At 40.4% G+C, this 21,438-nt stretch overlaps 1 protein-coding gene across 2 annotated transcripts in view; it reads left to right on the top strand.

Moving 5' to 3' along the window:
- Positions 1–21,438, top strand: part of stab1 (stabilin 1) — a 341,714-nt gene that overhangs the window by 45,343 nt on the left and 274,933 nt on the right. For both annotated transcript variants that reach the window (XM_072280942.1, XM_072280940.1), the window contains exons 6-9: positions 8,571–8,666; positions 9,858–9,977; positions 16,972–17,168; positions 17,710–17,840. In XM_072280942.1, coding sequence (XP_072137043.1) covers positions 8,571–8,666; positions 9,858–9,977; positions 16,972–17,168; positions 17,710–17,840 — 544 coding nt within the window. The remainder of the gene's footprint in view (positions 1–8,570; positions 8,667–9,857; positions 9,978–16,971; positions 17,169–17,709; positions 17,841–21,438) is intronic.

Below are 21,438 nucleotides of genomic sequence, written 5' to 3'. Positions count from 1 at the left end.
TGGCTTTAATCCCTTCAGATTCAGGGCAGGATGTGTTGCTGAGGTGGCAAGGTGTGCTGAGATTTCATTGAATGCTTCACATGGGCAGGAGCCTCTTTAGCGGATGATTGTGCTTCTTTTTCCCTTGCACGCATGTACCTTTTATGTCAGTAGGCAATGGGATTTTATGTTTATCCCATCTGCAATGTTGTTGAACCTGACAGTGGTGCGGCTTGATAAATTGGCCATTCTTGTTCATCTCTGAAGGCCTTATAATGGGATTTCCATCCACTTGGATTTGGCACGTGCTGAGGTTGAGTTACCGGGACTTCAGGAAGTCCTGAAGTCAGTGCCAAACCCCAGACTTCAGCAAAAAGGCATCAATGGGGGGTGGGGGGTGGAATCTGTGGGATGGCAAAAGCTCAAGACAAAATGCTGGCAGGCAAAACCTGAACTTCAAAGCACTTGCCTGTAGCAACAGCAGTGACCTTGCTTAAGGACACAGCATAGCAGGCAATTTCCCCCTCACATCCACTTATGAGGTTGAAATTCTTCATCTGAACTGAGAGTAAAGGGAAGACGGCCGGCAAAAAGAGGGCTGGCCAGCTCTTGCTCCACCCCAACCCCTTGCTTCTTTATGGTGGCTTTCTGCCCTTTAACCTTTCAGTTCAGATGAAAGATCTCCACCTAATAGATCAAATGTCCATTTTTCTTTACCATAGGTTCTACCTAACTTGCTGAGCTCCTCCTGCATATTGCTTTTAGATTCATATTTCAGTACTTGCAGCCTCTTCTGGCTGCCGTTTCCTCAAAATAGGTGTATTTTAAATGTAGTGATCAGGTGTATGAGGTAAAGGACTGACCTGCCTTGGAGCTCAAGGCTAGTGAAGGCCTAAGCAAAACTTTAGTGTCCGTAGCATGTAAGGGAGATTAAGGCCCATCTTTGGAGGCATGGTTGCCATTGAAATCTAATGAGAAGCACAAGTTGGATTGAATTTTAGCTGGCAAAATACACAAACTAAAAGAAAATGGGGCAGTTAGTTTCACCATGATTTTATTGCTCCAACATAGCACAAAATGGTCTCGTAATGGTCACTCTGTTTTTGATGTTTGAGTCTACCATTGTGTTGAGGGGGAAAAAACAAAAAAAAACAAATATGTTCTTGTAAATATAATTAAGGAGCCTGAGACATTAGCCTCTGGTTTCCTGCCTGAGTTGGAATGAACAATACTCAGTTTATTAATATAACCGTTAAGAAAGTAATGAAGTGACAACCTCCATTCATTAGAAATGAAAACAATAAAGGCTGGGAACACTTGGTCAATCAGGAAGCATCTGGGGAGCGAAAAACATGGGGCTAATTGATAACCTTTTGTGGGAAATGGGAAACGTCACATATGAAAAATAACTTTAAAACAAGTGTAAAATTCAATGAAAGTAAAACCTTGTATATGGAGGCAGTGAAGTTAAGAGATAAATTGTTCAAGATTAGAATGTTTGGTTAGGTGAAGTAGACAAAGTCTCTCGTGCTTGTACTCAAGTACATTTTCCAAAAAAGCTCAAAATACACTTGAAAAAGAGCACCACTGCTTTGAAGTTATATGGTATATTATTTCTTTTAGTGCTTTATGATCCAAAGCTAATTTCACTCTAGGATAAATTATGTTTGTCACTCTGGGCAAAATTTCTCCACATCAGTCATTGTGCAATGTGTGTTTCAGTTCCTCCCCAACATAAATTAGAGTTCTCAGCTCCAGCAGACTATTGTCATCTAACCAACACCCCCCAAAGTTCTTCTGGCCCATGAAGTAGCATGAAATGGATGCTGTGGAATCTAACATGTCAATAGCAGCAATTCTGAAGCATTATAATGACTCCAGTGGGTATCCGAGACCACTGGACAGGATCCATATTCACACTCCTTGCCCTCAGAGATTGTTGATAGATGCTATATGCTTCATCTATCTCAATAAGCAGCAATATCAATATGTCCTCAGTGGTTGAAATTTGTGACATTTTGTTGGACAACTTTTGGCCATGCTCTTTGGCCTGGACTGCTTCACTGTGGAGGCCAAAGGTATGGTGACTCAACTTCTGAGCCTCAAGATCAATCCCAAGCAGCTGCTGTTGATCCTTCCCATGTTCTGCAGTTTGCTGCCTCCAAAAGCATTCTCATTTTGATCTATTGAGGAAATTGATTTTTAATGAGTAGGTAGCATCTTGCGCATTGGGAATTGGAAACATTGCTGGTTTCCTTAAAGCCAAGCCTGCCATTGATTACAGTCATGGTCCCATAGGAGTTCCCCTCAAAAGCACCAGCAGAAGAAAGATTTGGCACTGAAGATACCTAATGCCGCAACAAGAATTTTCTCATGGCAATGTTTTCTGGGAGCTTGCACTGTTAAAAGTTCCTTAGTAGATACCACTACACCAAGAGATAGATCTGGTGTAGGCTACCCACTACTTTCCTGGCCTCTGACACCTATGTGTGTACTTCCACCACGATGGCCAAACCTCACTGCCCTGATGTCACAGTACAATGGAGTCAGTAATGACCTGCTGAAGATGGGATACCATTGAATGTATCACACTGCGGCAACTTCATGCATGTTCTGTCGCCTGGCTTAATAGAAGGACAAAATTTCAACCCTCCCCTCTCCTGTCTCCACCAGAGGGAAACTAGCCATTCTAACGGTGTAACTAGATGCAGGAGCACAAGGACAGGTCTGAGACTATCTCATTCTACACGGGACAGATAGGATGTGTGCCTGTGCTGTTCAAAATTCTCATACGGAGAGAAAATTCTCAAAAATATTGCAAATTTCCCCATGTTCCTGTTTCATTTACCTCCGGAATACTCTGATATAACATGAGGCATCTTCTTACTTCATATACGTAAGAGATTCTGCGGAGGCTGGAAATCCAGAGTAACACTGCAGTATGCTGGAAGGACTCAGCAGGTCAGGTAGCATCTTTGGAGAGAAATAAACAGTCAACATTTCAGGCCAAGACATTTCATTCTGTCCTGATGAAGGGTCTTGGCCTGGAACATCGACTGTTACTCCTTTCCATAGATGGAGCCTGATCTGTTGAGTTCCTTCAGCATTTTGTGTGTGTAACTTCGTCGTCCTGTTACTTTTCAGGTCTATTTTCTCTGCTTGTAACATGTTAAGGAGTTAACCCTAGTTCCTATTAAGTTAATATCTTGCAGAGCACCAATTACTTGAGGGTTGCAAATCGTTTGAAGTGCTCTTGCACTCTGAAGTCTATATACAATTTACTTTCCTTGAGGTGGGATCCATTCCTCTAGTGTTATGAATGGTCAAACTATTTCATACTTTAGTTTATTGATTGACCTCAGTAATCATTGTTGTATCTAATGCATCTTGGAATACCAGCTGTCTCGATATGTTTAGCCGTTTATCAGGTATGTGTTTGGGAGATGAATTGAAAGAGGAAATCTCTTTCAGAGAGAATCATTAAAGAACTTTGAAGGCCAAGCTCAGTACATCAGAAGAATCAAGTTAAAATCAGATGTTGTACTTCATCATTACTGGGTTGATATGGCAGGAGATTTACTTACGGTAGTTCACATTCATGTGCTTTGCATTAGAGAAGTACTCAATATTACTTGAAAATTATTCTTCACTGGCTTAAAACTAGCCATTATGACTGTGTCATTTGACCCCAATGGCATGCTATTAACCTCATTACACCACGAAGCTTCACCAGAGGCTCAACCAGTAACTAACCACTGTGACTTTTCATTACATGTTGAAAGGGAGTTTGAGTCCTAAGTTAATAGAATGTTAAACTTTTGATCTTGATGCATAGCAGGGTGGGCTAGCCTGTTCCTGCTCACATTTCTCAAGTTCTGGTGCCTATTGCCTGATAGGTTTTAAAGAGACACAAATCCTTCTGTACCGTGTTGCTGATCTACCATAGTGCCATGTAATGAGGTAATATCATGGATGGCAGCTATCATTACATTCTTTAGCCCTCCCCCCCCCCACCTCCTCCTACTCCAATTTTAGCTGTAAAAATGGTAAAGAAACAGTAGGTATCTACTTTGATTAGTCAGGGCATGTAGAGATATGGGGGGAAGGCAGGAGACTGGGGCTGAGCTGGGAAATGGATCAGCCAGAATGAAATGACAGAGCAGGCGATGGGCTAAAAGGCTTAATTCTGCTCCTATATCATATGTTCTTACCTCCTCATAATCACTAAGCTATGCCAAAACAACTTTACAGAGCTGCAGCAGTGATGAAGGTTTATACTTATCATTATAGAGGTACATAGTGTTCATGATGAAACTGTGACACGGCGCATACCAGGCAGATTCCATGTTACCTCATTTGTGGTCCCTTCATTCTCAGCATACAGGGCCTTGCCTCCAGCCAGGTGAGACACTATACTTGAGACAAAGCCCTTTCCCACCACGGGGGTTTCCCCTTTGTTTTCAACTGGTGTCACCCAATTAGAGGAGATGAGGGTATTTAATAAATCATAAGTTATCTTATATCTAAAGACTTGACTGATGCATAGGGTGAATATGGCAAATGCCTTTGAGATTTGGAATTGGGTGTGTGGGAGTCTATAAGTTACAGAAGGCAAATGTGGAACTCATCTGGTGATGTCAACGTAACTTCCTACAATTCTGTCCCATCAAGGAGTGATATTTCTAGGAGATAACTGGAACATCACTGACAAGATGAAAATCCAGGGTATTTCTAGCAGGTTTTCTGTTACATGCCTCACTTGGCTCACCAGCACTGGCATACACAACCACCTTCCTGACTCACTTATGAGTCCTTCAGTGTCCCTTCTGAGAATATCTGAAAGCACTTTCCTGTAATTTCTCTCTCCTTCCATGGAGCCCATGGTATGTGTTGCTGCTTGTGGCCTGTCTGCCATTAAAGGTGGAAACCATTCTCTGCCTGCTGTATAACCAAGTGTTGGCAGCTGCAGTGTACATGGGATGGTCTAGCAGGACACCTTGTAAGCTGCAGTTTGGTACTTAGTGGAAAACATGCTAGCAATGCTATGTATCTGACTTCTTACAAGTTTCCCAATTTTTTTTCTTTTGGAGGGGGACCTGATACGGCATATGCTACTCAAACCTCCCCCAAAAATTAGATTTCTAGGCACTTGTTTTTCTGTTTGCTACTTTACAGCTTTCTGGCGTTAATCTTGATTTTAACAATTAAAGAGCTTGTCAAGGCAAGTACCATTCTGATGTTTAAAAGCGATTTAGAAACATAGAAACATAGAAAATAGGTGCAGGAGTAGGCCATTCGGCCCTTCGAGCCTGCACCGCCATTTATTATGATCATGGCTGATCATCCAACTCAGAACACCGCCCCAGCTTTCCCTCCATACCCCCTGACCCCCGTAGCCACAAGGGCCATATCTAACTCCCTCTTAAATATAGACAATGAACTGGCCTCAACTGTTTCCTGTGGCAGAGAATTCCACAGATTCACCACTCTCTGTGTGAAGAAGTTTTTCCTAATCTCGGTCCTAAAAGGCTTCCCCTTTATCCTCAAACTGTGACCCCTCGTTCTGGACTTCCCCAACATCGGGAACAATCTTCCTACATCTAGCCTGTCCAATCCCTTTAGGATCTTATACGTTTCAATCAGATCCCCCCTCAATCTTCTAAATTCCAACGAGTACAAGCCCAGTTCATCCAGTCTTTCTTCATATGAAAGTCCTGCCATCCCAGGAATCAATCTGGTGAACCTTCTCTGTACTCCCTCTATGGCAAGGATGTCTTTCCTCAGATTAGGGGACCAAAACTGCACACAATACTCCAGGTGTGGTCTCACCAAGGCCTTGTACAACTGCAGTAGTACCTCCCTGCTCCTGTACTCGAATCCTCTTGCTATAAATGCCAGCATACCATTCACCTTTTTCACCGCCTGCTGTACCTGCATGCCCACTTTCAATAACTGGTGTATAATGACACCCAGGTCTCGTTGCACCTCCCCTTTTCCTAATCGGCCACCATTCAGATAATAATCTGTTTTCCTATTTTTGCCACCAAAGTGGATAACTTCACATTTATCCACATTAAATTGCATCTGCCATGAATTTGCCCACTCACCCAACCTATCCAAGTCACCCTGCATCCTCTTAGCATCCTCCTCACAGCTAACACTGCCACCCAGCTTCGTGTCATCCGCAAACTTGGAGATACTGCATTTAATTCCCTCATCCAAGTCATTAATATATATTGTAAACAACTGGGGTCCCAGCACTGAGCCTTGCTGTACCCCACTAGTCACTGCCTGCCATTATGAAAAGGTCCCGTTTATTCCCACTCTTTGCTTCCTGTCTGCTAACCGACTCTCCACCCACACCAATACCTTACCCCCAATACCGTGTGCTTTCTGGCATATACATGGATAGAAAAGTTTTAGAAGGATATTGGTCAAAGTCAGGCATATGGGACTAGCTCGGACAGACATTTTGGTCAGCATGGATGATTTGGGCAGGAGGGCCTGTTTTATGCTGATTCAGTTTTCACTCCCACAGTAATTGCTGCTGATGTTGATTTGGTGAACCAGAGCTTTTGGCAATGTTGAGGATGTCAATTTGTGCTTTGGTTTTGTGGTAAACCATGTATATATGTTGTAACTCGGTTACCTGTCTGGACCCACCCCTCTGCTGACTGTCCCTGTGCTCCTCCCACAGAGTCCTGTATAAAGGTGTTCGCCTTGCCCCTCCCCCTCAGTCCGGGGGCAGACACTCACTGTGGAGGTTGTATTGTACAGCGAATAAAAGCCTTTCAGTATTCTTACCAAACCTCAGTCTTTTGGAGTAATTGAAGGTGCTTCAGGTTTAATGTTATTTATCGGCACATATCTCATCAATAGAATCTGCTGCACGTGCTGAACATTCTGTTGAAAGATCAATTGCCTGAAAAGTTAATCTCTTTTCATTTCTCTACAGGTGTTGACTGATTTGCTGATGAGCAGTTTCTGTTTTAAAATTACCAGTGTATGCAGTACTTTCCATTCAATAGAATCATTGCTGATACAATCAACATATGGAGGAGCGATAATTATAATTTTTTTTTAAAGGTCTTGGCACATGTTGATTTCCCTTGGCATAAACTGGCACATGAGGCTGGTTCCAGGATTGGCAGGTTTGCCGTTAAAGGGGTGACTGAGTGCAATAGGCCTATGCTCTCCAGAGTCTAGGCAAATGCAGAGTGATCTCACTGAAACTTACAAAATGTTTACAGTCTCAATGCAGTTGTTTCTTCTCTCGGAGTCTTGACCCAGAGTCACATCTTAGGTTAACGTCAAAGTCACTTGGGTCTATGATGGTGAAATTTCTTCACACACAGTGTATCTTTGAAATGCTCTGCCCTGCATGACTTTGGCAGCACATTCTTTATGGAATATTGCACTGCCAGCATACCTGCTTTCAGGCAAGGCAAGTACCAAGCCCATGTCTGTCATCTTACTGGGCTGTAAATTATCCTGTGTCTCTGGCAGGGAAACTCTCATGGTCTCATGGCCAATGATTTCTCCTTAACACTACAGGCTACCTGGCAGTGACTGATCTTGCTAAGGTATATATTTAGGCTGCAAAGTGTTATGTGGTGTCCTTGGGTTAGAAAGTCAGCAAAAATGCAAGTTACTTCCTTTTCTGTCCACTTGTGGTCAAGCATTGTTGATATTTTAAAAATCCTACAATGTATTTTTCAGAGGAAAGTAAAATCAGAAAAGGTTTTGAAATTTATGATCACCTGGGTTAAGGAGCTGAACAATACCAACATCAGACAGTCACATGATCTGATTATAGTTCAGATTAATTATACGCTCCGGGAGACTGGATGGCAAATTGGTTGGAGGCTGTTGCGAGGGGGGGTGCCAGGGAGGAATCAGTTTGGAGAGTGTTTAGACATTGGATAAGTTGATGGTTTTGGCATAAGGATTGCAGTGGTTTTCTGGTACCACATTGGTTGAGGAGGCAAATTGGTGCAGAATGTTCAAGAGGTGTCATGAACGGGATTATAAGGGTTGAAATCTGGAAGTTGAAGAGTTCCAAAAGACAGCTGAGCAATTTACTTTAAGAGGATATACTGAGGCAGGTACCCTGTGTGAGACTTTGCAGTCTAATGATGAGGCCAACCGAGTGTGATGTGAAAGCTTTTGAATGAAAACCCACCTGGTCTGAAGACTGTTTATATGTGGTCCAAAATGATGAAGATAGTGAGGCTGTGTCTTGCCAGATCCATGTGATGTAATCTCAGATTGCTTTATCATCTGCTCTGAATCTAACAGTAGAATCTTGATTCACACTGGCCTGTAAGTAGGTGATCGAAGCCCTTCTTTCCCTGATCTATTTAGGTCAACCATAATGCAGTCTACTGCTTAGAATTTGACCTCTGATTGATAACCTAATTGTGCTATATAGCAATAGCTATAAATTTTAAAATGGTGTCAATTAGGAGAATAATAAGGTAAAGGCTTGTCTGAAATGCACAGAAGATTGTGCAAATGGAAATTGGTGATGGTAATAGAAATTAATACTTAGAATAATATTCACCATGTTTCACTATATTGTTTATCCAAAGGATGCAAATGCATACATGGAATTTGCAACAATGGGATTACTGGAAATGGAAGCTGCATTTGTTTTTCTGGTTACACTGGGCCAAAATGTGATCAAGGTAAGCATTCGTTCTTAGCGGAGGTTGGATTTAAAATTCAGATTTCGAAGCATGGCCATTGCCTCTGTGTTCTATCACTCAGTTCAATGTTAAACTATCAGGAAACTGACAGAAAACAGGATAATGTCTAATTTGCACTGATAAATTTTGCTTTTGAATGGGGCACAATCACTAAGTTACTAGGCTTGCAAGGATTTAGAGAGATGGAATTGGTTGTCATCACCTTCTCAAAGGCAATTAGGGTTAAGCAATAATCACTGGCCAATGAATGGGGGAAATGTTTGCAATTATTAAATGAATTGAATCTGAGAGAACATTTTTATTAGCACTGTTTATGAATTCCCTCTTTTCCACTGGTTTAGTTGTTTTAAACTGTGCACCTTTCAGAATAAACTGCATGATTCCTTTGAGTGCCTATTTAATTCCACACTCTGTCTTTCCTGTAGGTTAGGTCCCAAAATACTGAAAATTGTTAATAATTGATTTTAATCTTTGTAGGAGGGTAGCAAGGGTTACTCTACTTTTTTAAGCTTACTAGAAAGCACTAATGAGATTTAAATATTATGATATATTAGAAACATTCACATCAGGTTGGTGCTCAAGACTCTTTTAATAAATATCTGAAGACTCGTGAGCAGGAAGCTACCTCTTCTCCCTCTGGTGAATGTACCAAGTAAAACAAAATTCCAGCTTGTTACATTTGAGACAGATATGGAAAGTCTTATTTAATGGCCTTCATATGAAGAAATAGACGGATATTGTAAGAAAGATGTAGAATGAACTTTAATCTTGTAGCCTTGCCATGCCTGGTCTAGGAAATGGTTGGTTGAAATGGGAGATATTGTGTTTTGTTACCAGCACCCCTCAGCACAATGATTGTACAAAAAACAAAAAATAACCAGCAAAATCTTGCTGTAAGAGATCTTGTGCTTCATGTGCAACATCTTGGGATTAAAATAAATCCAGGTTGACTGATAATTTAAGATTTTTCATCTTTTATAATATTAAGTAGAATAACCCGGACCCTGTTTATTTTCATGAACAATGTGATTATTTTGCTAATGGCATAAAACAGCACAAAATTCAAAGAGCTTGTCTTACTGATCTGGTGGGACATTTGGTTCCTTTTATGTTCTATTACTCAATTCAATGTTAAAAGGTTGACAATAATTGTCTGTTGACTTTTTGCAGAAATGCCTGCTTGCAAGGCTCTGCAATGCGGAAAAAACACACAGTGCATAGAAGAAAAGTCTGGAAGGTTAATTTGTTCATGTATGCCTGGTTTTCAGAACATTTCAGGAACGTGCGTGGGTAAGAACTTTGAATCCTCCTGATCCTCTTGCAGAATTTAACTGAAAGTTCAGGAGTGGAAATTAACTTTTGGGCAAATTTCCTATTTTGTTTTTAAAATGATGTTCCTGTTGGAAGTAGGCTGTAACTAGATACATTCATCAGAATTATCCTCATCCTTCATTTCTTATCTCCCTTTTCTGGTGGCTATGCTTTTCAGCAATAGATCTTGATAATTCAAATTACTGTTTGGCTGCTATGCTATGAGCAAATACTTAACTCAGTTGCTATTCGTCTTGTCTATGCCAGGAAAGCTGTTTAGTGACCTCCATTTCTTTAGATTAATCAAAGTGTTCTAAGTAATGGGAAGTTACTGATAAAGTGAAAAAATGTCAGTGGTAAAGTCGGGAAATGGAAGGCTGTGAACAAAAGTAGAAGCAAAATCAATGAAAAAAAAGAAAATATTTTTTTAAAAGACGGAAGATTCAGGGAAAGGGCTGGGGAGGAGCATTCAGAGACAGGATAGCCACAAAATTTAAAAGAATACAGAAGGCCCTGGAAATGTAAGATAAAAACACAAAATGCTGGAGAAATGTTAGCTCTCTTTATCTTACCATAGATGTAGCCCACCCTCCTGAGTATCTCTGGTATTTTTTAAAATTTTGTGATATCCTTTTTCGATTGTAACATTCTCGGCCTAATGTTGTCAAGGCAAAAGGTGCCATAGAGCACAATCAAACAAACATTAGAAAATAAATCGATATTAAGATGGTAGGGCAAACTTATCTCTCCGTTACTGGAAGGACATGTTGAGTAGACAAGATAGCCATTATGCTGATAAACCCAACAGCCTTTTATATTTCAGACAAAGCTCTGCCCGTAGTACCTGGATTAACTGGTGAATTACTTTGAAGACAGCTAAGTAACCTTAAATCCTGGCATTTTCTTCCAGAGGGTATCAAATAATTGGATAGGCACAAGCAGAGATTGATTCCCATTTAGGGTAGTTAGGGGTTTCATCAGTTCTTAATCATGAACACTGGTAAGGTACACTCAGTGGCCACTTTATTAGGTAGACCTGCACACCTGTTCATTAATGCAAATACCTGACCAGCTAATCATGTGGCAGCAACTCAATGCGTAAAAGCATGCAGATATGGTCAAGAGGTTCAGTTGCTGTAGTGACCAAACATCGGAATAGGGAGAAATGTGACCGAAGTGACTGACTGTGGAAAGATTGCTGGTACTAAGTGGGGTGGTTTGACTCTCTCAGAAACTGTTGATCTCCTGGGATTCTCTAGAGTTTGCCTAGAATGGTGTGAAACCCTGCCCTCCCCAAAAAAAATCCAGTGAGCAGGTGAAAATACCTTGTTTTTGAGAGAGATCAGATGGGAATGGCCAGACTGGTTGAAACTGACAGGAGGGCGACAGTAACACAAATGACCATGCTCTACATCTGTGAAGTGCAGAAGAGCATCTCCGATTGTACAACATGTCAATCCTTGAAGTGGATGGGCTAGAGCAGCAGAAGACCACATTGGGTTCCACTCCCGTACCTACTAAAGTGGCCACTCAGTGAATTTCCGAGCAACTACAACTAACACTAATTGTAAAACTTCTTGCATGTTCACCTGACTCTGTGATTGAATTTCCAACAAAATGGCTGTTTACTAGACCAAACCATCTGTACAAAATTCAATGATAGCTGATCCCTTTTCACCCCTCCTCAACCCCATTCCCAGGCTTTCTCCCTGTAACCTCTGATGCCATGTCCAATCAAGAACCCATCAATCTCTGCCTTAAATATACCCAACAACCTGGCCTCCAGAGCTGCCTGTGGCTGCCCTCTGGCTAAAGAAATTTCCCTCATCTATTTTAAATGGATGTCCCTCTATCCTGAGTCTGTGCCCTCTTGTCCTAGACTCCCCCACCATGGGAAACATCCTTTCCACATTTACTCGGTCAAGGCCTTTCAACATTTGAAAGGTTTCAATGAGATCCCCCCTCATCCTTCTAAATTCCAGAGAGTACAGACATACAGCCATCAAATATTCCTCGTATGATAACCTTTCATTACCAGAATCATCTTTATGAACCTCCTCTGGACCCTCTCCAATGCCAGCACATCTATTCTTAGATGAGGAGCCCAAAACTGTTCACAATACTGAAGGTGCGGTCTCACCAGTGCCTTATAAAGCTTCTGCATCACATCCTTGCTCTTGTATTCTTGAAATGAATGCTAACATTACAGTTGGCTTCCTCACCACCAACTCAAACTGCAAGTTAACCTTTAGTTGTGTTCAGCACAAGGACTCCCAAGTGCCTTTGCATCTCAGATTTTTGGATTTTCTTCCCATTTAGAAAATAGTCTGCACATTTATTTCTACTACCAAAGTGCATGACCATGCATTTTCCAACATTGTATTTCATCGGCCACTTTCTTGCCCATTCTCCTCATCTGTCTAAGTCCTTCTGCAGCCTACTGTTTCCTCAACATTACCTGCCCCTCCACCAATCTCCATATCAACTGCAAACTAGGCAACAAAACCATCTATTCCATCATCTAAATCATTAATGTACAACATAAAAAGAAGCGGTCCCGACACTGACTCCTGCGGAGCGCCAATATCACTGGCAGCCAACCAGAAAAGGGTCCATTTATTCCCACTCGCTGCTTCCTACCAATCAGCCAATGCTTTAACCATGCCAGTAACTTCCCTGCAATACTATGGGCTCTTAACTTGGTAAGCAGCCTCATGTGTGGCACCTTGTCAAAGGCTTTCTGAAAGTCCGAATATACAACATCCACTGCATAACCTTTATCCATTCCAAATAAACTGATTCCTAAGCTCCAGAACCTGGGCCTTAGCACTCAGATCGGCAGCTGGATCTTCAACTTCCTCACAGACAGGACCCAGGCTGTAAATATAGGGGACAAGCTCTCCTCTACAATCACTCTGAGCACCGGTGCCCCACAAGGCTGTGTACGCAGCCCCCTGCTGTACTCACTGTACACCCATGATCGTGTAGCCAAGTTTCCATCGAACTCAATATATAAGTTTGCTGATGACACAACAATTGTAGGCCGTATCTCAGGTAATGATGAGTTTGAGTACAGAGAAGAAATTAAGAACCTGGTGACATGGTGCGAAGACAATAACCTATCCCTCAACGTCAGCAAGACGAAGGAATTGGTTGTTGATTTCAGAAGGAGTAGCGGACCGCACGACCCAATTTACATTGGTGGTGCACAAGTGGAACAGGTCGAAAGCTTTAAGTTCCTCGGGGTCAATATCACAAATGACCTGACTTGGTCCAGCCAAGCAGAGTCCACTGCCAAGAAGGCCCACCAGCGCCTTTACTTCCTGAGAAAACTAAAGAAATTTGTCCTGTCCCCTAAAACCCTCACTAATTTTTATAGATGCACCGTAGAAAGCATTCTTCTAGGGAGCATCACAACCTGGTATGGAAGTTGTCCTGTCCAAGACCGGAAGAAGCTGCAAAGGATTGTGAACACAGCCCAGCACATCACACAAACCAATCTTCCGTCCTTGGACTCACTTTACACTGCACGCTGTCAGAGCAGTGCTGCCAGGATAATCAAGGACACGACCCACCCAGCCAACACATTTTTCGTCCCTCTTCCCTCCAGGAGAGGGCTTAGGAGAGGGCTCAGGAGCTTGAAGACTCGTACGACCAGATTTGGGAACAGCTTCTTTCCAACTGTGATAAGACCGCTGAACAGATCCTGACCCGGATCTGGGCCATACCCTCCAAATACCCGGACCTGCCTTACTTTCCATTTTTCTATTTTCTATTTATGATTTATAATTTAAATTTTTAATATTTACTATCGATTTGTAATCCAGGGAGCGGGAAGTGCAGAATCAAATATCGCTGTGATGATTGTACGTTCTAGTATCAACTGTTTGGCAACAATGAAGTGTAAAGTATAAAGTATCTATCCTACTTGTAATCTCCCCAAAGAATTCCAACAGGTTCATCAGGCAAGATTTTCCCTTAAGGAAACCATGCTGACTTTGTCCTATCTTGTTCTGTGTCACCAAGTCCATAACCTCATCTTTAATAATTGACTCCAACATCTTCCCAACCACTGAGGTCAGGCTAACTAGTCTGTTATTTCCTTTCTGCTGCCTTCTTCCTTTCATAAAGAGTGGAGTGACATTTGCACTTTTCCAGTCCTCTGAAACAATGCCAGAATTCAATAATTTTTGAAAGATCATTTCTAATGTCGTCATAATCTCTAACACTACCTCTTTCAGAATCCTAGGTGACTCTGGTCCAGGTGACTTATGTACCCTTAGTTCTTTCAGCTTTTTGAGCACCTTCCCTCTTGTAATAGTAACTGCACCCACTTCTCTTCCTTCACATACTACAGGATCTTGCACACTGCTAGTGTCTTCCACAGATTCAAAATACTCATTTAGTTCATCTGCCATCTCCTTGGCCCCCATTATTATTTCTCAGCCTCATTTTCTAGTGGTCCTATATCCACTCTCATCTCTCATAGATTTTGCATACTTGAAAATGATTTTACTATCCACTTTGATATTGTCTGCTAGCTTGCTTTCATATTTCATATTCTCCCTTCTGACGATTCATTCAGTTGCTCTCTGTACGTTTTTAAAAGCTTCCCAATCTGCTATCTTCCCACTAATTTTTTTGCTTTGTTGTATGCCCGCTCTTTTGTTTTTACATTAGCTTTGGCTTCCCTTGTCAGCTACAGTTGTACTGTTTTGCCGTTGGAGTATTTCTTTGTATTTGGAATACATCTGTCCTGCACCTTCCTCATTTTTCCCAGAAACTCGCATCATTGCTGCTCCACCTTCATCCCTGCCAGCATTTCTTTCAAATGTACTTTGGCCAACTTCTCTCTCATGCCACTGTAATTTCCCTTACTCCACTGAAATACTACGGCAGACTTTAATTTCTCCCTATCAAATTTCAAGTTGAACTCAAATCATATAGTGATCACTGTCTGCTAAGGGTTCTTTTTGCCTTAAACTCCCTAATCACCTCTGGATCATTACTGTTCTGGGACCCCTTCTCCATGATTTTTATAAATGACCTGGATGAACCTGCCCGCGAAAATGTTGCTTTCCTCAGGTTCAGGTGCAACCTGTCCTTTTTGTACAGGTCATACCTGCCCCAGGAGAGATCCCAATGATCCAAAACCTGAAGTTCTGCCCCCTGCACCAGCTTCTCAGCCATGCATTTATCTGCCACATCATCCTGTTTCCACCCTTACTTGCACGTAGCACAGGTAACAATCCAGAAATTACTATCCTGGAAGGCCTGCTTCTTAGCTTTCTACCTAGCTCTCAAAGTCCTCTCTTCAGGACCTGATTGCTTTTCCCTCCTACGTCACTGGTACCAAGAGATCTGGCTGCTCTCCCTCCCTTACTTGAAAGAAATAAGTTCAGGAAGAGCTTTGCATTAAGTTGACAGGAAGAATAAAGAAATAATGAAAACAGAGGGAATTTTGCAAAAATACAGCCAGAAACTTGATAAGATTTTGCAATCTCTGGTATTGAAATTGACTCATTGTGATAGTTTAAGAGGAAATTGCATATTTTTTTTTCCAGAGATGCCTTTATCCATAAAATTTGCAAATGTATAATAAAAGAAAATATTGGATATCTATGTTTACTGTAGGAAACATTATTCAGTAGACAACAAAATTGTAAAATTAAGTTTGTATCAGGACAGAAGTTATTTCCTTAACATGCACATCACTAGAACTTTTGACAGACTCTAAATCATCTTGTGTTACAGAAAGGAACTGTTAAGCTGTGGCCTTTCCTGTAGAGTCTTTGAGGTAGTTGCATCAAAGTTCAGTGATCCAATCTCTTGGATTGTGGACGTCCAAAATGTTCAGTTGTGGTCTGATATTTGCTTTGGAAGAGCAACAAAAGGGGTCTTTTGTTGAGCTGAATAGGTTCAGGACCAGTTGATGGGTGTCACTGTTTGTGCTTTGGGGTTACGTAAACACCTAAGGGGAAAAATTTATCAAAAGGCCTAAGGAAAGAGTTGATTTGTAATATTAGGCAGATGTTCAATAGGTTCATTATCACATACAGTACAGGAGATGAAATGCCTGTTGTCTTTACTGAAATTTCAACAAATTTTCTATCTACTTCAAAGACTTTTTTTTTGCCTCTGAAAATATAATGCCAATAGACCATGTTTGGATAAAGGAGATACCACAGTGTAAGAACTAGAGCATGCTTTCTCTTAAGTTAATGATAATCCACTGGTTAGTATTAATGTCAAAATATTGGTTAGACTGCACCTAACAGTACTGTGTATAGTTCTGGTCAATACATTACATGAAATACATGGTAGTAATAAAGAGAGTACAGAAGAGACTCACAAGTCTGTTGCCTGGCATGAAGAGCTGTAGTTATACAGAGAGATTCGATAGGCTGGATTTATTTTTGCTTCACTATTGGAGGGTGATGGTGAACTTACAGAGGTTTATAGAATGATGAGATGCATAAAAAGGGTAGAAGTCAAAATCTTTTTTCTATTCTGGCTAGTTGAGTCTAGAACCAGAAGACGTAAGTATGAGGAGAGAAATTTCATGGAAATCTGAGGAGTTTTTCCACATAGGGTGGTAAATATCTGAAATGAATTGCCAGAGAAAATAATAGATGTATTTGGAGAAGCACCTACACGTAGGTAGGAAAGGCAGGAGAGAGACAGACCTAATTCAGATAAATAGGATTAGCATAGTCAGACAGCATCATTAGCATGGGTGAGGTGGGCTGAAAGAGGCTGCTACTGTACTGTATGTTTCTATGATTCACTGTGCAGATAGTGGTAACCATTGGCCCTATTTTGTTATGGTGAAATTATGATACTGTATAAACTCTTTCTTCCATTTCGGGCTACTCCAGTTCTGATATTAACATATTTTAGCAAAACATTTTTTAGTCTTTAATAATGTTCAGCATTTTATGTAAAATCCTTTATTTCTGATTCCATACTCTAGTGCTAAATCCATGTAATATGAATATCTGTGACGAGAATGCAGAGTGTGAATACTTCGATGAAGGAAAATACCAATGTATCTGTCATCCTGGTTACCATGGAAATGGAAAGCTGTGTTTGCCATTAAACCCTTGCAGCATAAACAATGGTGGCTGTCCTAAAAATTCTACCAGTTGCAAGTATGAAGGTCCAGGGCAGGTACACTTAATTCATTACTGTATGATTTGCGCGTTAACAACTTTTTCAGTTATAGAATTGAGATGTTGGTTGCTCACTAAGTTTAAATTTGTTGTTGTGAGCTGATATAATTTAGCTGAGCTTGTTTGATTTACTTTCCTGCAACTTTGTTCAGAAACATATCATTGAAATCACTGAGATTGGAAAGCTCTAAATTTAATCTATAGATTAGGAGCAATGAGATGGTGGGAGAAATAGGAATTGACTTTACTTGCTCTGATCTGTGGAGGATGGCAATAACTGCATTTGTGCAGGAGTAATGACAGACATGGGAAAGATGGAGATCGCCCAAAATCTACCTTCTATCCACCCTGAGGCTCACACTAAAAGAATGCCTACTTCCATGGGGTAGTAGAAAATATTCTTCACCTGAGGTACTTGGAAGAGAGCTATGAGAATTAAGAACCTCTGTGGTACATGTGTGACTTCAGATTATAAATCTGTAGCCTCTGCTCTATTTATCAGAGTTAAAGATTACAATAGAATTTTCCTTTCTTTAAAGTCATCTTGCAAGTGCAAAGATGGATTCATTGGCAACAATCCTTCAGAAGGTTGCGCCCTGAGAGAAGTTTGCAAGCCATCTCTCTGCAATAATTCAGCAAAGTGCATAACAGTATCACCTGGAAACTTTAAGTAAGTATTATCTACAAGTAATGAGCCATATAAAATCTAACCGTTGTAGTTGGATACAATGGACAACCAATCCATCACACTATTTAAATATTCAGAGGTATAATGCAGAACTGAGTCATAGTAAGCAATGACTGAAAGAGGGGAGTGGGTGACAAATTGTCAATAGTTGGAATTTGCATATTTGGAAATGAGTGACAGGTAGAGCAAAATTCTTGGGAATGTGGGCTCTGATTTGCCCGTGAGATTGAATTCTAAATTGGCGCCAGGAGTGAAGCTGCAAATCAGTTGGGATCCTACTTCAGTTGTGCTATACAGATGATGATTTCATGGAGAAATGGCTGGAATATGCAAAGCATCTTAAACAAAGGCCATTAAGATATCCCTGGACTATGGCTTTGCAAAACATTTATTGACACCAGTAAAAGCTGATTAATATGGTGATGAGAAATATGCCATTGAAGTCATTGGGCCATGAGAACAAACACACAATGGTTGTAGTCCCTTAGCACAAAACAGGATGTCCGCGGTTGATAGAGGACAATTTGTTAGTCCCAGGATGTCCGTGCTGTGTCCGAGGCTTCAATGTATTCAGCTACTGAGCCTGTAACTTTTCCCCAACAGGTTAGACTTGGGGAGGTTTGTTGAAGATTTCACAATGATCATTTTCATTGGCAGATCTCAGAAAGTGAAGCAGTCTGAGCTTTCATGTAACACAGCCTAGACAAAAGCTGATAAAATAGCCAGTCACATTCACAGAGTCAGGGTATAGCTATAGCCTAGAGAAAGGGCAATCAGCTCAATCAATTGTACATTGGCACTAAGCAAGACCACCTCCCCTGCCCTCTCCCTGCAGTGTGGCTTTCTTTTCATGGTTGTGCAATTTTCCTCCTTTTAGGAACCCATCCAAGTCCCCTTTGAGCATTCAGTTTGATTTCAGTACCCCTCTTTGCTTTGCAATCCAATCACAGCCGTCTGCTATGGGGAGGGAAGTAGTATATGGTAATAACACTTTGTTTTTGTGTCCGTAACCTTTATTTTGCATTCTTTGGTAGTTGAACTATCTGCCAATTGAAACGAAAACAAAAAATGCTGAACTTTCTAGCACCTCCTCGTTGTCAAACTTATGTTATACAGAATCTCAACTATATCTTGATTTGCTGAGACCTCAGCAGTGTCTCCCTCATGGGAAAATTCAATGTCAGTACTCGTATAATAATATGAGTTAATATTGTTGGTCCTTGATTAGTCCCATTTTGCTGTTCCATGCCTACAGCAGAGATTAAGGTTTGTTTTTATCCCCTGATTTCCTTTCTACTTCCCCTCTAAACTTTCTGTGACCAGCATAGATCTTTCTTCTATTAATAAGTTGATGTCTGGCATGTGTTTGATCCTTTTATTCTATTTCCTATTTCTTCTCTGATCCACTGAGCACTGGCTTTCCGTTTCTACTTCTTTCCTCACCAGAACCACGGCTCGAACTGAGTCACTTCTCTGAGATCTATGCATTGCTGCCTTGCAGTTTCACCCACCCACCTTTCATTCCAGTTTACCCAGGTCAAATCTATACTCATTCTTTTGACAGTGGCTGTTCTTCAACAGATTATATTTGCATGGCAGTTCTGTACTTCATGAATCGATTATCATTGTTTTGCAAATGTTCCCCTGCTAATACTTCCCTCTCTCTTCATTCCCCTGCTTTACTCCCTGGAACCAAGTCCAGAAATTCCTTTCTTCTCATTGGGTCAGAAATACAGTAGATTGTTATAGAAAACTCTTCAGAACAAATTTCAAATATTACTCCCAATTCACATCAGAATAACTGAAGATCTATTATCACAACTGTGGCTTTTCCACAGCTTTGTAATTTCTGTACAGATTTGCTCTTATCATCAGATATTACAATTGTACTATAACAGCTTCTCTATTTTTCTTATCTATAGATAGATTTCACTTCAGGATATATTCTCTTTCCAGTGCTGCATCCTTCCAACTGTCTGCTATTCATCACCTCCCTCCACACCTTAATTATCTTCCCTATCTATTCTGTTAAAACAGATGGAACAAATGAGGATATAGATAAATTCTATGAAGAGCTTGAACAAGCAAAGAATGGATGCAAATCTCAAGATATTGTTATTGTCATGGGAGATCTAAATGCTAAAGTAGGACAAGGTGCTGATGGAAATACCATAGGAAAATTTGGACTAGGGGAAAGAAATGAAAGAGGTGAGAAATGGGTAGAATGGTGTAAGATGAATAATCAGGTCATCATGAATACCTACTTTAAAAACCATCCAAGACACTTGTGGACCTGGAAAACTCCAGGTGATAACACTAGAAATCAAATTGACTTTATTACTATAAACCAAAGGTTTAGAAACTCAGTGACTCAATGCAAAACATATCCAGGTGCAGACTGTAATAGTGACCATAACCCAGTAGTATATCATGTAAAAGTAAAACTTAAAAAACTAAAGACGCAAAAACCTGAGCAATGCCTTGACTACTTGCAATTAATTACAGAGGAAAACTTAAGACAAAAATTTACAATTGAAGTAAGGAATAGATTTCAAAGTCTAGAAATAGAATCTGTTGAAGATGATAGCAATCATGTAGAAATGAAGTTTAACTCTCTAAAGGATGCCTTGGTAGAATCAGCAAAGTCCGTGATTCCTAAAAAAGAAAAAAAGCACAAAGAATAAATGGATGACAGATGAAATCAAAAATCAAATGGAAGAAAGGCGATGGAAGAAAGCAAATTCTATAGAATATAAGTCCTTAGATAAAAAAGTTAAAAGCTTATGTCAAAAAGCCAAAGAAGATTGGTTAAACCAGGAATGTGAGCAAATAGAAAGAATCCCTATTACCGATCCAAAAAGGTTACATCAACAAATCAAGAATATCACTGGTAAAAAGCTCCTCTGTTCTTCAGGAGGATGTTTGAAAGCAAAGGATGATACCATTATCATGGAAAAAGATGAGATTATGAACAGATGGACTGAGTATATTCAGGAATTGTTTGAAGACGATTGAGGTGAAAAACCAGAAATTAAGAAAAAATTGAATGTCCAAGTATTTTAAAATCTGAAGTTCGTAATGCAATAAATAAGATGAAGAAAGGAAAGGCAGCAGGTCCTGATAAATTAGTAATAGAACAAATTATCACCCTTGAAGATTATGGAATTGAAATACTTACTGATTTAATCAATGACATTTATGAGACTGGAATAATACCAGAAGAGATGAAAAAATCAGTATTTATCACTCTTCCTAAGAAACCTGGAGCAATGAATATGATTTACATAGGACCATAAGTTTAATGAGTCATATCACCAAGATACTTCTAAGAATTTTGATGACAAGAGCTAAAAGTAAGATGCAAGCTGAAGTAGATAAAGAACAATGTTGTTCTGTGAAAGATAAAGGTACACGAAATGCAATATGATGTTAAGGATACTATCAGAACGAGCTATTCAAGTGCAAAAAGATTTGTTTGTTTGTTTGTTTTATCGACTACACAAAAGCATTTGATAAAGTGAAGCACAATAAGTTATTTGAAGTATTACAGAAAACTCTAGATCTAGATTCGAAAGACCTC

The sequence above is a fragment of the Mobula birostris genome, chromosome 16, assembly GCF_030028105.1.
Source record: "Mobula birostris isolate sMobBir1 chromosome 16, sMobBir1.hap1, whole genome shotgun sequence".
Taxonomy (NCBI): domain Eukaryota; kingdom Metazoa; phylum Chordata; class Chondrichthyes; order Myliobatiformes; family Myliobatidae; genus Mobula; species Mobula birostris.
Note: the sequence above shows the minus strand (reverse complement) of the source record. Positions and strands in the feature narration are given on the sequence as shown.